Source organism: Saimiri boliviensis, chromosome 1 (assembly GCF_048565385.1).
Source record: "Saimiri boliviensis isolate mSaiBol1 chromosome 1, mSaiBol1.pri, whole genome shotgun sequence".
Classification (NCBI taxonomy): Eukaryota; Metazoa; Chordata; class Mammalia; order Primates; family Cebidae; genus Saimiri; species Saimiri boliviensis.
The window spans coordinates 158834985-158852714 of NC_133449.1; the positions used below are offsets into that span (position 1 = coordinate 158834985).

A 17730-nucleotide genomic window follows, 5' to 3' on the forward strand; every position below is an offset into this window, starting at 1 on the left:
TTTTCAAGGGTTTTTTGTGTCTCTATCTTTTTCAGTTTGGCTCTGATCTTAGTTATTTCTTGTCTTCTGCTAGCTTTTGAGTTTTTTTGATCTTGCTCCTCTAGCTCTTTCAATTTGGATGATAGGGTGTTGATTTTAGATCTTTTCCTTGTTTCTCATGTGAGCATTTATTGCTATAAATTTTCCTCTTGATGCTGCTTTAAAGGTGTCCCAGAGATTCTGATAAGTTGTGTCTTCATTCTGATTGGTTTCGAAGAACATCTTTATTTCTGCCTTCATTTTATTGTTTAACCAGTGGACACTCAGAAGCAACTTGTTTAGTTTCCAAGTAGTTGTGCGGATTTGAGTGAGTTTCCTAATCCTGAGTTCTAACCTGATTGTGCTGTCGTCTGATAGAATGTTTGTTATGATTTCCATTCTTTTGCATTTGCTGAACAGTTATTTGCCTCCAATTATGTGGTCAATTTTAGAGTAAGTGCAATGTGGTGCTGAGAAGAATGTATATTCTGTGGATTTGGGGTGGAGCGTTCTGTATATATCTATTAAGTCCTCTTGGACCAGCTCTGCATTCAAGTCCTGGATGTTGTTGTTAATTTTCTGTCTCATTGATCTAATACTGACAGTGGAGTGTTGAAATCTCCCACTATTACTGTGTGGGAGACTAAATCTCCTTTTAGGTTATTAAGAACTTGCTTTATGTATCTGGGTGCTCCTGTGTTGGGTGCATATATATTTAGGATAGTTAGCTCTTCTTGTTGGATTGATCCTTTTACCATTATGTAATGCCTTTCTTTATCTCTTTTGATCTTTGTTGGTTTGAAGTCCATTTTATCAGAGACTAGGATTGCAACCCCTGCTTTTTTTGGTTCTCCATTTGCTTGACAAATCTTCTTCCATCCCTTTGAGTCTATATGTATCTTTGTATGTGAGATGGGTTTCCTGAATATAGCACACCAATGGGTCTTGATTTTTTATCCAGTTTACCAGTCTGTGTCTTTTGATTGGGGCATTTAGGCCATTTACATTCAATGCTAAAATTGTTATGTGTGAATTTGATCCTGCCATTTTGTTACTGGCTGGTTTTCTTGCCCGTTAGTTGACTCAGTTTCTTCATTGCATATTTGGTTTTTGCCATTTGGTTTGCTTTTGCAGTGGCTGGTACTTGTTCCTTTCCGTGTTTAGTGCTTCTTTCGGGAGCTCTTGTAAGGCAGGTCTGGTGGTGACGAAATCTCTCAGTAATTGCTTGTCCATAAAGGATTTTATTTCTCCTTCACTTATGAAGCTTAGTTTGGCTGGATATGAGATTCTGGGTTGAAAGTTCTTTTCTTTAAGGATGTTGAATATTGGCCCCCAATCTCTTCTGGCTTGTAGAGTTTCTGCTGATAGATCTGCTGTAAGTCTGATTGGCTTCCCTCTGTGGGTGACCTGACCCTTCTCTCTGGCTGCCTTAGCATTTTTTTTCTTCATTTCAACCCTGGTGAATCTGACGATTATGTGCCTTCAGGTTGCTCTTCTTGAGGATGATCTTTATGGAGTTCTCTGTATTTCTTGGATTTCAATGTTGGACTGCCTTGCTAGGCTGGGGAAGTTCTCCTGGATAATATTCTGGAGCATGTTTTCCAGCTTGGATTCATTTTCCCTGTCATATTCAGGTACACCTATCAAGCATAGGTTATGTCTTTTCACATAATCCCGTATTTCTTGGAGGCTTTGGTCATTTTTTTTTCACTCTTTGTTCCCTTGTCTTCTCTTTATTACTTTGAGTTGATCTTCAATCTCTAATTTCCTTTCTTCTGCTTGATTGATTCAGCTATTAAAACTTGTGTTTGCTTCACGTAGTTCTTGTGCTGTGTTTTTCAACTCCATCAAGTCGTTTATGTTCTTCTCTAAGGTGGTTATTCTAGTTAGCATTTCATCTAACCTTTTTTTCAAGGTTTTTAGTTTCTTTGCATTGGATTAGAATGTGTTCCTTTTGCTCGGAAAAGTTTGTTATTACCCACCTTCTGAAGTCCGTTTCTGTCAATTCGTCACATTCTTTCTCAGTCATGTTGTTTGTGTATTGATGAGGAGTTGTGATCCCTTGAAGAAGAAGAGGTATTCTGGTCTTTGATGGTTTCATCTTTTTTTGTGCTGTTTCGTTTTCCCATCTTCATGGATTTATCTATCTCTGATTTCAGGGAGCTGCTTGATAAAGTCACTTGTCTGCCTGTCGAGGCAGGTTTCCAGAAACTCCTTCAGGTTACTAGGTAGGCTTCCTGTGTCTTTTTTTTCACTCTGGGAGGTTAGGCCTGCCTCTTCTGCTGACCTGGAGGTGCTACTGGGTGATCAAGAACACCGCCCTGTTGCTATGTGGGCTTCCTGTGTTTTCTGTTAAAACATGAAGCCTAGTCCTGCCTCTTTAATGGTGGGTTGTGCCTTCGCTACGTGGAGCTGGATCATTCAGGGTTCAGCTGAGACTGAGCCACTGACTGTGTAACCTGCTAGAGTTAGTGCTTCAGCCCTTTGGGGTTTGTGGGGGAGGGTAGGGATCGGCCCAGCTGCACTGTCCATCTCCCCGCTTTCAGCTCCCTCTCTCTCCGGGCAGGGAGGGGGGCGATAGCTCAGTCCACAGGCTCTCCCAGTGGGCTTATGCACTTATGTGTTTGCTTAGACCTGTGCAACAATCTGGGACACAGTCCTGGATTATTATTCAGCTCTGTACTTGTTAATTCCCAGTGCTTGACTGGCAAAGATCCCCTGTTCTGTGGATTTCTGAGGCTTTGGGGAAAATGCTGTATCTGGACTGGGGTGCTGTAGGGGAAGCCTCCAACTCACTGGTCAGATGCACTTTCTGGGTGAAGCAGCACCCCTCCCTGCCTCGGTCTGCCCTATCTGGGCTTTGCTCACTGTCTGGCCAGACCTGTTGAAATGCACCTGGTACCTCGGTTGGAGCTAAGAGATCTCTTGATTTCTGCATCTCTCTCGCTAGGTGGTGTGCACTGGAGTTGTGTCTATTGAGCCATCTTGTTTTCTCTCTGCCTCTTCTTTTTTTTTTTAATGAGACAGGACCTTACTTTGTCACTGAGGCTGGAGTGCAGTGGCAATATCTTGGCTTACTGTAACCTCTGCCTCTTAGATTCAAGCTATTCTCCTGCCTCAGCCTCCTGAGTAGCTGAGATTACAGGCACCCACTACCACACCCAGCTAATTTTTCTGTTTTTAGTAGAAACAAGATTTCACTATGTTGGACAGGCTGGTCTTGAACTCACAACCTTCAGTGATCTTGACCTCCCAAACTGCTGAGATTACAGGTGTGAATCACTGTACCCAGCCAAGAAGAGGATTTTAAGAACAACTTTCAAAGTTTGGCTAAGCCTGGAATTCTCCATCTGTCCCCTATTCTCTCCATGCAGGCCTCCTGGCCATCCTCATCCCCCGCCTGGACCTGGTCCTCGCCCTGGTGGGTTCCGTGAGCAGCAGCGCCCTGGCCCTCATCATCCCACCCCTCCTGGAGGTCACCACCTTCTACTCAGAGGGCATGAGCCCCCTCACCATCTTCAAGGACGCCCTGATCAGCATCCTGGGCTTTGTGGGCTTTGTGGTGGGGACGTACCAGGCCCTGGAAGAGCTGCTCAAGTCAGAAGACTCTCTCCCCTTTTCCAACTCCACCACTTTTATTCAGTGAGCATGGCACTGCTCCTTGCCCACCAGCACCTGACTTTTAATGAAACAGATCTCTTTTTTTTTTCTTGAGACAGATTTTCTCTCTTGGGCAATGGTGAGGTCTCGGCTCATCACAGCCTCCATCTCCCAGGTTCAAGAGATTCTCCTGCCTCAGCCTCCTGAGTAGCTGGGATTACAGGCATGTGCCATCAGGCCTGGCTACTTTTTGAATATTTAGTAGATATGGGGCTTCTCCATGTTGGTAGGGCTGATCTCGAACTCCCGACCTCAGGTGATCCTCCTGCCTCTGCCCCGCGAAGTGCTGGGATTACAGGCATGAGCCACTGTGCCCAGCTGGATCTCTTTTATATGCATTATCTTTATGTCACTGCTTTACCTTTTCTCTGGGTCAAGTCATGATGAAACAAGAAAGGACTCACCAGCTACAAGCTCTAAATGGTAATTTTTGAAAACTTTATTTTGTTTACTTCTTCTTTTCACCTGTAGCATTCCACTACATTGTGAGCTTTCCCTTGGAAGGCTCTGGATTCTATCCTACCTTATAATAATTGGCACAGTGAATTTCATACCTCGCATGGAGCTATGCAAGAAGCCACCAGAGGGCTCCAAGTGGCAGCAGCTGGCAGAAGGAAGTGCAGCCAGCTAAGACTGTCCAGGCTTTGGCAGACAACGGGTTTTCCCTTTTCTGGTTCTGTTTAAAAAGCAAACACTAAGAGTCAGTACATAATCCACAAGCCAGAAAGTTGGCATGTCTCCAGTGTTGAGATGGGTAAGGCCAAGATTACCAGCGTGAAGAAACTCAGATAGAAAGGAGCCACGCATATTAAGTTAGAGGCAACAAACATTTCAAACCGTTAGAGAATGTTTTCTCCCAATTCAAAGATCTCAACCATGAGTAGGAGGCATGGAAGTAGATGTGCCCATGGGGGAGGGATGAGAGGTGAACATGAAAATTATTTGAATAGACTTTGCTTCTTAATTCTTGCAAATTGCATTTTTGTTTACCTACTGTGAACCAAACAAGATTTTGTAGAACATGGCAAAAATGATCATAAATTCCTCTTGATAATGTGAGTTTGCAGCTGCTCCTATGAAGAGATGAAGTCTATATCTCTATGCCTTAAATTTGTTTTTATTCTCTCTCTCTCTCTCTCTCTCTCTCTCTCTCTCTCTCTCTCTCTTTTAAATGGAGTCTCACTCTGTTGCCCAGGCTGGAGTGCAATGATCTCAGCTCACTGCAACCTCCACCTCCTGGGTTCAAGCAATTCTCCTGCCTCAGCCTCCCAGGTAGCTGGGATTACAGGCACCCGCCAATATGCCCAGCTAATTTTTGTATTTTTAGTAGAGACATGGTTTCACTATCTTGGCCAGGCTGGTCTGGAACTCCTGACCTCAGGCGATCTACCCTCCTTGACTTCCCAAAGCTTTGGGATTACACATGTGAGCCACCATGCCTGGCCTCTCCCCTTTAAATTTGATCTTGACCTTATAACTTGCTTTGGCCAATGGGACATTAGTAAATGTGATGTAGCCAGAGGTTTGGTAATAGTCTGTGTATCAGGACTTGCATCACTTGCTGCTCTATGGAGTTGAAGTCACCAAGTAAAGAAGCCTGGGCTAGCCTACCAGAGGATCAGAGACCATGTGGAACACAAATGAATGATCCAAGTTGAGCCCTGTCCACAGATCAGCCAGCCTGCCAACTTCCAGACACATGAGTAAAGCCATCCTAGACTATATCCAACCCCAGTCAGGCTGACCCAGACCATAAGAATTGTACAGATAATCCACAGAACTGTGATAAACAATAAAGATGTTTGTAATTTTAATCCATAGAGAGTGGAAGGTTTTATGCAGCAAAAGATAACTAATAGATCATTCTAAAGAGGATACACTGATTAATGGGAAAAGAATCCCTGCTCTCAAGCAGCCAGTCTGCTGTTCACTGGGGAAGAATAACAGGTAATCAGCTAAGTAAATACCATCATGCATTCATCTCAGGGCAAAGGACACTGCCTGCTCTGGAGCACCAAGGAAGACTTTCCACAGGTGATGCCATTTGAGTGGGCTTTGAGTAGAACTTGAGTCTTCTAGGACTGAGTGGGAACTTCCTTCCACTCTGTTCTGCTGCCTGGACATTACAGCACCTGTGCTTCTGTCTGATCTTGGCTGGTAGCCAGGGGCAAGCCAACCTGAGACATCACCTCGATCTTTCTGGTGGTGACTGCTCTCTCCCCTCTCCGCAAAATTACTAAAGTTGAGAAAATGCACCTAGATAACTAAATAGATGTTGAAGATCTGTAGTCCCAAAAGATGGGGAGAGGAGAGTTTCCCAACAAACTCTCTGTGGTCTATGGGAATGATCTACACCTGTGTCAGCCTCAGTGTTAAGAGAACATTTGAAAAAACCCTGTCCTGCTTATTTTCATCCTGCATCTTCCCTGTGCCCCCAAGTTCCCAATTTCTGGTCTGTTTTTTCTGTATGTTACTTTCTTTCTTTTTTTTTTTTTTTTTTTTGAGACAGAGTTTCGCCCTTGTTACCCAGGCTGGAGTGCAATGGCGCGATCTCGGCTCACCGCAACCTCCGCCTCCTGGGTTCAGGCAATTCTCCTGCCTCAGCCTCCTGAGTAGCTGGGATTACAGGCACGTGCCACCATGCCCAGCTAATTTTTTTGCACTTTTAGTAGAGACGGGGTTTCACCATGTTGACCAGGGTGGTCTCGATCTCTCAACCTTGTGATCCACCCGCCTCAGCCTCCCAAAGTGCTGGGATTACAGGCTTGAGCCACCGCGCCCGGCCCTGTATGTTACTTTCTATCTGCTGGACTTCCAAGAGCTACTTCATGAGCACAAGTCCACTCAGATGGAGGAAAGGCTAGTGGTCCACACTCAGATCCCACAGCCTTTAGAGTCCCTGTTGGGCAATAGGACACCCAGAACCTGTGTGGGGGTCCACAGTCCACTTTGCCAGAGGATGGGTTGTCATTTCCACCTTGAGCATTGTTTTATCAACAAACCCAAAGGACTTCCACTGATCTGTTCTAAGTGTTGGCAACATGATCATCCTCTCTGGAAACATTTCTCTCCCACTCTGCTCTATTGTCAATCACGCCACCCATTCTTGAATTTTAAGGTTATCTTCTCTGCTATTAAAAAAAAGGAAAAGGATGAGTTCATGTCCTTTGCAAGGACATGAATGAAGTTGGAAACCATCATTCTCAGCAAACTGACACAAGAACAGAAAAACACGGCATGTTCTCACTCATAAGTGGGTGTTGAACAATGAGAACACGTGGACACAGGGCGGGGAACATAACACACTGGGGCCTGTTGGGGGTGGAGGGATAGGGGAGGGCTAGCAGGGGGTGGGGCAATTGGCAGCACTATAGGCATGTGCCATCATGCTTGGTTAATTTTTTAAGTTTTGTAGAGATGAGGTCTCACTATGATAGTGTATACCTCACAGGGTCACTGTAACTATTAAATTGGATTACCTGATTTCAAATTATACTACAGAGATATAGTAACCAAAACTGCATGACACTAACATAAAAACCGACATATAGAATAATGGAACAGAATAGAGAAGCCAGAAACAAATCCACACTCTTGAAGTGAACTCATTTTTGACAAACTCATTTTTTCCCAAGAACATACACTGGGAAAAAGGGAGTCTTTTCAATAAATGCTGCTGGGAAAACTGGATATCTGTATGCCAAAAAATGAAACTAGACCCCCATCTCTCACCATATACAAAAATCATATCAAAATGGATTAAAGACTTACATCTAAGACATCCAATTATGAAACTACTATAAGAAAACATTGGAGAAAATCTCAAAAACATTGGTCTAGGCAAAAATATCTTGAGTAATACCCCACAAGCACAGGCAACCAAAACAAAAAGAACAAATGGGATCACATCAAGTTAACTTCTGCAGCCATGTATAGTGACTCAGGCCTTTAATCTTAGCACTTCAGGAAGCTGAGGTGGGCAGATCACTTGAGCCCAGGAGTTTGAGACCAGCCTGAGCAACATAGTAAATCCCCATCTCTACAAAAAAAGAGAAAAATTAGCTGGTTGTGCTGGTGTGTGCCTGTAGAATCAGCTACTCCGGAGTCTAGTGGGAGGATCACCTGAGCCTGGGGAGGTCAAGGCTACAGTGAACCATGATTATGCCTCTACACTCCAGCCTGGGTGACAGTGAGATCCTGTCTCAAAAAATAAAATAAAATAAAAAGAATCTTTTGCACAGTGAGGGAAGCGATTAACAAAGCAAAGAGACAACCCACAGAATGAGAGAAAATATTTGCAAACTATTCATCTGAAAAGGGATTAATGACCTAAATATATAAGGAGCTCAAACAACACTGTTGAAAAAAAAAAAAAAAAATCAGCCAGGCACGGTGGCTCATGCCTGTAATCCCAGTACTTTGCGAGGCCAAGGTGGTTGGATCACCTGAAGTCAGAGTTGAAGACCAGCCTGGGCAACACGGTGAAACCCTGTCTCAACTAAAAATACAAAAACTAGCCGGATTTGGTGGTGCACACCTGTAATCCCAGCTACTCGGGAGGCTGAGGCAGGAGAATCGCTTCAACCTGGGAGGTGGAGGTTGCAATGAGCCGAGATCGTGCCATTGCATTCCAGTCTGGGCAACGAGAGTAAGATTCCATCTCAAAAAAAAAAAAAAAAAAAAAAAGAAAGAAAAAAGAAAAAGAAAAAGAGAAAGAAAGAAAAAATATAATAATCCAATCAAAAAATGGGCAAAATATTTGAATAGATATTTCTCAAAAGAAGACATACAAATGGGAAATGGACATAGGAAGAGGTGTTCAACATCATTAATCATCAGAGAAATGCAAATCAAAATTACAATGAGATTTTATTTTAATACCTTCGTTAAAATGGCTTATATCCAAAAGACAGGTAAAGATGCAGAGAAAAGGGAACCCTCATGTAAGTATTGGTGGAAATGTAAGTTAGTGCGGCCACCATGGAGAAAAGTTTGCATGTTCCTCAAAAAATTGAAAATTGAGCTACCCTATGGTCCAGCAATCTTGCTGCTAGGTATATACTCAAAAGAAAGGAATTCAGTATATTGAAGAGGTATCTGCACTCCCATGTTTTACAATAACCAGCATTTGGAAACTACCTAAGTGTTCACCAATAGATCGATGGATAAGGAAAATGTGGTACATATGTACATTTGGAGTGTGTACAATGGAGTACTATTCAGTCATAAAAAAGAATGAGTTCCTGTCATTAACAATATCATAGATGGAACTAGAGATCAATACGTCAGGTGAAATAAGTCAGGCACAGAAAGACGAACATCATGTGCTCTAATTTATTTGTGGGATCTAAAAATCAAAACAGTTGAATTCATGGACATAAAGAATAGAAGGATGGAAAGGGTGGTGGTGGGAGTGGACATGGTTAATGGGTACAAGGAAATAGAATGATGAAGACATACTATTTGATAGCAAAACAGAGTGACATAGCCAATAATAATTTAATAGTACATTTAAAGTAACCGAAAGAGTATAATTGGATTGTTTGTAATACAAGGGATAAATGCTTAAGGGAATGGATACCCCACTCTCTATAATATGCCTATTTCATGTTGTATGCCTGTATCAAAATGTCTCATGTACCCCATAAATATATATATATATACACCTATTATATACCTCCAAGAATCAAAAATGAAAAAAAAATTAAAACATGAAAAAAAAATAGAAAATAGAAAAAAATGCGACCAGTGAATTACAAATTTTTTTGTTTTAAATTTGAAATCCAACTACCCCTCCACAAATAAGAAATCAGCATGAAATGAGGAGGGAGTCTGGAGGCTGTATGGTGAATCAGGGGCAAAGCAGGCTGTCCCTGACCCCCTACCTTACTACCTGATGCTATTTAAACTCTCCCAGGGTGTAGAGAGAGAAGAAAGTCTGCCCTATTTTTTCAATATATGTATGTAAAAGGGTCCTTATTCTGATACCAAATTGAACAAAGCACACACAAAAATTATGACCAAATTAAATATGAATACAAGCATCTTCCTTATTTTTTAATTGTAGATTATTGTGCTATCAATGAATAGAAGCATCTTAGAACAACAACAATAGAACCTGATAATGTACTTTCAAAGAACAGGATGCCATGGAGCTTTCCCAAGTCCCAAAATGATTTAATACCAACAAATCCATTCCCATAGATAACATTTAAGATTCAGGTTGGTGGGGGGAATGGTCACTTACAGATTTTGAAAAAAAGCTTTAATGAAATTTCATAATACAGTCCAAATTTTCAAAGAAGCCTCAATATTGTAAAATTACGAGGAAGAAAGTCCTCCTTGTAATTACAATGTCACTACAATGTCAACGTAAGCATTGTAGTTAACAAGAAAAGTCCTCCTTGTAATTACAATGTAACTACAATGTCAACGTAAGCATTGTAGTTAACAAGGAAATACTGAGAGGGGTTGAAAAATAAAGCGTGAGAGTAGAGAAGGGTTTGGTGTCACTATGTCATTGCCTGGAAAGCTCTAGCGAATCAATTGTATGCTGTTAGAAGCAAAAGGAATCAGTGAAGTGGACAGTAATGAAACGAAATCTGTAAAATTATTGTCTTTCTTGCACACTAATAATCATCAAGAAGTAAAATTGGAACGGAGAGGTCGAAGTCACATATATAGTAGCAAAAGGAAACAAAAGTATCTAGAAACATATATTTTAATGTGCTCTATTTTTGTGAAAAAATTAAACTCTGAGGCATAAATCAAGACTTGCATAGACACAGAGTCAAAACATACTTTAGATGGTAAACCTCAGTATTGTAAATATGGTCATTTTGAGCAATTTAATTGATCAATTTAATGTTACCTTAATAAAATGCCCAACTAGAGTTCCTGGGAGGTAAGAGAGACTTGGCAAATTCATCTTGGAAGAATTAATGTAGGTGGAGTGGGAAGGGAAATTACGAAAAAGATGAGGAAGGACAGTGGACCTTCTCATCAGATATTAAGCATATTGTGCAGTATCATAATTAAAAGTGTGGTTCTAGCATCAAAAAGGACCACTCAATGAGAGGAGAGTACAAATACTGACGCAGGAATGCAGAGAAACTGTATTATATGATGATGAAAGAAACTATAATGAATTCTTATGATTTTTGTTGACTCCGCATCCATTTTGAAAATAAATTGGACTTTCTTATATCAAAAACAGGGCTTATTCCTCTTGCCCCACCCCCCAGGTTTTGTTGTTGTTGTTATGTGTTGTGTTTTGTGTATGTGTGTGGTTTGGTTTTTGTTTGTTTGTTTCTTAGACGGAGTCTTGCTCTGTCGCCCAGGCTGGAGTGCAGTGGCATGATCTTGGCTCACTGCAACCCCCACCTCTCAGGCTCAGATGAATCTCATGTCTCAGCCTCCCAAGTAGCTGGGATTACAGCCACCCACCCACCACACCTGGCTAGTTTGTGTGTGGGGTGTGTGTGTGTGTGTGTGTTTGAGATGGAGTTTCGCTCTTGTTACCCAGACTGGAGTGCAATGGCGCGATCTCAGCTCACCGCAACCTCTGCCTCCTGGGTTCAGGCAATTCTCCTGCCTCAGCCTCCTGAGTAGCTGGGATTACAGGCACGCGCCACCATGCCCAGCTAATTTTTTGTATTTTTAGTAGAGACGGGGTTTCACCGTGTTGACCAGGATGGTCTCGATCTCTTGACCTCGTGATCCACCCGCCTCAGCCTCCCAAAGTGCTGGGATTACAGGCTTGAGCCACCACGCCCGGCTGTGTGTGTGTTTTAGTAAAGACAGGGTTTCTCCATGTTGGCCAGGCTAGTCTACAATTCCAGGCCTCAAGCAATCCACCCGCCTCAGCTCACGATTATAGGCATGAGCCACCACACCCAGCCTTATTCCCCTCTGATGGTTTAGTTTCCTACCTCTCAGTTCCTCAAGGTCTTCCATCCACATATCTGCCCTACCCAGCCACCTCCTGGGGTGCCTACCTCCTTTCAAGACAGTTAAATCCAACCTACTTGTCTCACCTCAATGACCCCTACACCCTGCACGGACAGTGCAGATATGCAACAGTGACCACCTCTCTGATGCAGCACGACCTCCGTGGAAATCACACCTGCTTACCTTAAGCCCACAGACTGGAACTCCCCTCAGGAGACCTGCTTGAGTGGGCAACGCCCCCATAAATGCTATAGTCCCACAGGTTCTCTCTCTTTCTCTCTCTCCACCAACACCCCCCACCCCCAACCTTGCCCACTGAGGGAGTGTGCATTTCCTGCCCTCTTCTCGCTGGGATCCGTGATAAAACTGCTTATTTCCTGGGTTTTGTTATGCAACCTCCTCTGTGTCTCGCCCAACAGACACACTTGAACCTAATTCTCTTCCTAGTCAGGGCTCTCCTAGGGAGTAACTGCCTTGGATTATGGACACTCTCAAGAGAGAGACTTCAAGATCAACTTAGACAGAAATCACAAGAGTCTTTTAAGTAAACTGAGAAACAGACAGATTATTTAATAATGGTGTTGGGAAAACTAGTTAGCCATTTGGAAAATGGGTTAACAACAATAATAGTAGTTTGGAAACTTGACCAGACACTGAGCACCATCCTAGATGCTGTACATACATTAGCTCACTCGATCTTCCTAGCAATCCTCTGACATTGGCATTACTGTGATACCCATTACACAGATGAGGAAAACAAGGCACAGAAAGGTTGAGCGCTTTGGCCAAACCACACAGCTAATAGGTGGTAGGCCTCAGGTTCTATTAAGGATTAAAGACTGAAAGACACACAAAAAAATAGCTATTTTTTAAAAAGATAGACTTTAAGAAAATATTTTATCATCCTGAAGTAGTGAAGGCTGTTCAATGTGAAACTAAAAACTAAAATGACAAAGACTCAGAAGTCTAACTCTTAAACATACATAAAATTTTTCATTTAAAAAAAAGCATAGCTAAAAGTATATAATGATTTCCAACTGGTAATAAATATTTGCTGACTATATGAAGACAAGGGGTAAATATTCACATGCAAATATACACACATATACACTCCTTAATAACCTCTCCTCCCTTTACAAACAGACCAATAGAATAATACGAAAAATTATAAGCAGGCAATTTACAAGAGAACAAATAGGGATGCCCAAATTTTGTAAGGCCCTCAGTAGTAACCAAAGAACTCAATTAACTCAAAATGCTCAGTCTCAGTAGTAACCAAATAACTCAAAATTAATGTCATTTTTACTTATCACATTGTTAAACATTTTAAAGATTAATAAAAAATTATCATTGGCAGAGTGTGTAGAAATTAATGGCTTTGTATTTGGTACAACCTTTCTGGAGGGCAATATGAATCAGAATTAAAAATAGTATTATTTGACCCAACAATTCTAAGACATCATTCTGGCAATAACCACATAAATGCTCAAAGGTATATTTACGTGACTGCTCATCAGAGTATTGTCTATGAAACAAACAAAAAAACTGGAAATGTCCTACAGAACCAATAGTAAGAGTTTTATTAAGCAAAATAAGGCACAAGAAAAGACTATGCAAGGAAGCAACTGGAACTTTCAAATATTGCTGGCAGGACTGCAAAATAGAACAGCGATTTTGGAAAAACAGTTAGGTAGTGGTAGTTATTCACCATGTGACTATGCAATCCCACTCCTAAGTTATTACCAGATAAAACATTTGATCACACAAGGCCCTGTACGTGAAGGCTTTTAGAGGCTTTATTCATAATCACCCAAAACTACAAATAATCCAAAAGTCCATCAACAGGTGAATGAATAAGCACATTGTGATACATCATGCAATGGAATACTAGTCAGCTATAAAAAGGAAGAAACTACTGTTGCACTCAGCAGTGTGGGGGAATCTCAAAAGCATTATGCTGAGTGAAAGATCCCAGACATAAAAGCTTGTGTGTTGCATGATAACATTCTGAAAAAGGCTAAATGGTATAGGGATGGAACACACAGTGGTTGCCAGGGGGTGGACGTTGTGGGAGAAGACGCACTACAAATGGGCATGAGGGAATATATTCTCTTCCCGGGTCCACAACGGGGCATAGTTTCAAAGGCAAGAACCTTCCAGAGCCATACCTCCACCCTTGTCCACATCCTGGAGCTTAAAGGTCTTTGACTTCCACGCTCACAGGGGAAAAAAAAATCAAAGATCAATAACTCTAGCAGAAGTTTAAAGAAACTCCTTTTGTAGAACAGAAAATTTGAATGGGGCAGGAATTACTCCCAGGTTGAAAGTCCCCTTTTCCCACATCCAGGCAGACTCCGTTTCTGGATACCCTTCCATGACCTCATGGAAGCCACTCTCTCTCTCTGTTTCTTTCTCCGTTTTTTTGTTTTTGTTTTTTTTTTTTTTTTTTTCCCTCTCTCTGCCTGAATAAATCACTTTCTGCAAAACTCTTTGGGGTCCAATATTTACTTTAACAAGCCCAGGGCACCTTGCAGGGTCCTCCCTCCCAGTCTTCGGCGAGTGAGGGACCACGGACCTGGAAGAACACCTTCTATCGGGAGCTGAGCTTCCCCCACGACCCAGAACCCGGTCTCGGGCACAAGGAAACGTTTTGGAGGGATGAAAAGCTTATGAACGTTGTGGTGTTATGAGACTGCAGACATTTGTCAAAACTCATTGAACTGTGTGCTTTAAAAGGGTGAGTTTTTCTGGATGTGAATTTTACCTCAATAAATCCAACCTTAGAAACAGGGCACTCTCCAACCATTTAAACATTATTTCTTCTTATGTTTGTTGAAATGAAAATATGTCCAGAATATATTAAGCAGAAACATTAGTATTATCGTTTTGAAGATATACTTGTATATCCATGGTCATAACAGCATTAACTCACAATAGCCAAAAGGTGAAAACAATCCCAAATATCCATCAACTGATGAATGAACAAACAAAATGTGTGTATCCGTACAATGAAATATTATCCAGCCTCAAAAAAGACAGAAATTCTGACACATACTACCACATGGATAAACCTTGAGGACATTGTGCTAAGTGAAAGGAGCCAGCCAAAAAGGACAAACACTGTTATGATCCTCCTCAGATGCGGTACCTGGAGTAGTCAGATTCACAGAGGCAGGCAGTGGAACCGTGGTTGTCAGGGGAAGGGAGATGGGAGTGGGAATAGGGTGTAGTTTCTTTGAATTGCTTCTTTTTTTTTTTTTTTTTTTTTTTTTTGAGACTGAGTCTCACTCTGTCGTTCAGGCTCGAGTGCAGTGGTGCGATCTCTGCTCCCCAGGTTCAAGCGATTCTCCTGCCTCAGCCTCCCGAGTAGCTGGGATTACAGCTCGACCGGCTGGGGTGTAGTTTCTTAATGCGGGCAGAGTTTCGGTTTTGCAAGATGCAAACGGTTCTGGGGATTGGATGCACAACAATGTGGACACCTTGTTCACATTAGTGAACTGCACACTTCTGAATCAGTTAAAATGCTATTTGCAAGTTTTACGTTATGTGCAGTTTTACCACATTTTTTTTCAAAAGCTTTATTCTCAAATTGTGGTGTTGGCGGCAGTGATGGGAGGTGTGCCGGTGCTCATGTGGGCATGACCAAGGCTGCTCGTTCTGGGCGATGGTGATTTCCACAGTCTGTCTTTTGTAGTTGTGAGTTTTGCTTTGCCTTGTTTCAAAATGAGCATCGCATTTATTATAATCCATCACTGTCTTGTTTATTTACTTGTTTATTGCCTGTCTTCCTATTGAAGTGCAGACTCTGGAACCACTGTTCATCCTATTTATTGTTAAATCTACAGCACTTTATATAGAATAGGCATGCATTAGGTAAGTATTAAAACAATGAATACATGACATGGCAAAACCCCATCTCTACAAAACAAAAATACAAAAATTAACTGGGCATGGTGGTGTATGCCTGTAGTCCTAGCTACTCAGGAGGCTGAGGTGGGAGGATTGCTTGAACCCCGGAGGAGGTTACAGTGAGCTGTGATTATGCCACTGCACTTCAGCCTGGGCAACAGAGTGAGACCCTATCTCAAAAAATAAAAAGGAAATAATTTTGCAATAGGGGAGGAGGAATTATTTTCAACTTGAGGAAAAGTCTTTTGGGTATCAGAGGAGAGAGAGACTTCATTTGATAATCAGAGAAAGAGAGAAACTCCCAGTGCCGATTTGGCAGCAGTACTAAGAGGTGGTGTGGGGAGTACCTTGGCCCTATGAGCTTCACAAGCAAGCTGTGCCGTCATCCCAAACAAACACGCGATCAAAATTCAGTGCTCGTGCTCACTCTGTAAAAGCAGCTTCAGAACGTGGTTTTGTTAATGCCAATCCATTCTTTCTGTTACGCAGGTCAAAAATATTGGAGTCATCCTTGATTCCTCTCTCTTTTACATCCCACCTGAAGTTCATCATCACATCCTCCTGATTTTATCTTTAAAAGTACCCGGAAATCAGTCATTAGTCACCATCTCTTTCACTACCACCCTGGTTTAAGCCACTACAGACTGACATCTGGGTCATTGCAACACCCTTCTGGATGACTGTTATAGCCTCCCATTTGATATCCCTTGCACCCCTTCAACCTGCTTGCAAAAAAAAAAAAAAAAAAAAAAATGGCCAGAGATGTCCTGTCAAAATCTAAGTCATGTCATTTCTCTGCTCAGAACCCTCCATGATTTCTCACCTTTCTTAAAATAAAATCCAAAGGTGTTACAATAGCCTACAAGATCCTGCCCACCCACTCCAACCCACTTTCATGACCTCTTTAACCACATCTGTAATGTAATTGACCATGTAATTTATCATCCAAACCAAAATATCTCTTCCAAAATATCTTTTTATTCTTTTTTTCTTTTCTTTTTCTTTCTTTTTTTTTTTTTTTTTTGGTTGACGTTTCACTCTTGTCGCCCAGGTTGGAGTACAATGATGCAATCTTGGCTCACTGCAACCTCCACCTCCTGAGTTCAAGCTATTCTCCTGCCTCAGCCTCCCAAGTAGCTGGGACTATAGGCATGTGCCACAAAGCATGGCTGATTTTTTGTATTTTAGTAGAGATGAAGTTTCACCATGTTGGCCAGGCTGGTCTCTAACTCCTGAACTCAGGTGGCCCGCCTGCCTTGGCCTCCCAAAGTGCTGGGATTACAGGCCTGAGCCACCATGCCCAACCTATTTAATTTTATTTTTAGTGTCGTTTGATGGCCTCAATCGATCTTCCCATCTCAGCCTCTTCAGTAGTTGGGTCTACAAGTGTACACCACCTCACTCAGCTGCAGGATACTTCTTATAATGAAGGCAGGCATCATTAGTAATTATACCAGGGTGACAGGCATAAACTAGGAGAATCCCTTCTCCTTTGTGCGCTCCTAGACAGCCATATGTCTTCGTTTCCATTCCTAAAACACCCCAGGCACTCCCCTGCCTCAGGACCTTTGCGCTTGTTGCCTCTCTGCTCGGAGTTTCTTACCCAAGACCTACATGAGTTGTGCTCCCTCACCTGTTCAGCCCTTTGCCCAAATGTCACTTTCTCAGTGAGGTCCTCTCTAATCACCTAATCTAAAATTGCACCCTCCCCCTAGCTGGCATTTTCTATTACCGTTGCCTGCATTTTCTCTATAGCAATTTTTACTAACAGATATGTGATATATTTGTTTTGTTTATTGTCTGTCTCCCCCAGCCCCTCCAGACCGCAAATTCCATAAGAACAGATTGTAGTATGTTTCCTACCCTAATGTATTCCCAGCCCGGAGAACAGTTTCTATTATATATCAGGTGCTCAATAAATATTTTCCGAACAAATGAGTTTTTTAAAGATGACTTGCACTCCCTTCCAAATCACTGGCAGGCCATACATGCCTTCTGTATAGAAATTCTGAGCAGGTGGCATTTAAACTGGGCCTTACAAGCCAGTCGTCACCCCACCCAGGAAACGTGATAGCTGGATTATGCTCTGTTGGGCCACACCTGCATCCCAGGATTCCACAGAAGCTCATTGGCCGGGCAGCCCCCATTGTGAGGTCGCTCTGGTTTCTTCCTTGCCAAAGACAGACAAGCACT

At 42.2% G+C, this 17730-nt stretch overlaps 1 protein-coding gene across 2 annotated transcripts in view; it reads left to right on the forward strand.

The window, feature by feature from the left end:
- SLC36A2 (solute carrier family 36 member 2) overlaps positions 1-5756 on the forward strand; it is a 35946-nt gene extending 30190 nt beyond the window's left edge. Inside the window, exons 10-11 of one of the 2 annotated variants that reach the window (XR_012512008.1) lie at positions 3393-4101; positions 4856-5756. Coding sequence is in view for 1 of the 2 variants with exons in the window: in XM_039468620.2 (XP_039324554.1) it covers positions 3393-3664 (272 nt within the window). In the remaining variant the exon portion in view is untranslated. Of the gene's footprint in view, positions 1-3392 lie in introns of both variants that reach the window. The other variant, XM_039468620.2, reaches the window with a different exon arrangement.
- Positions 5757-17730: the final 11974 nt, after the last annotated feature.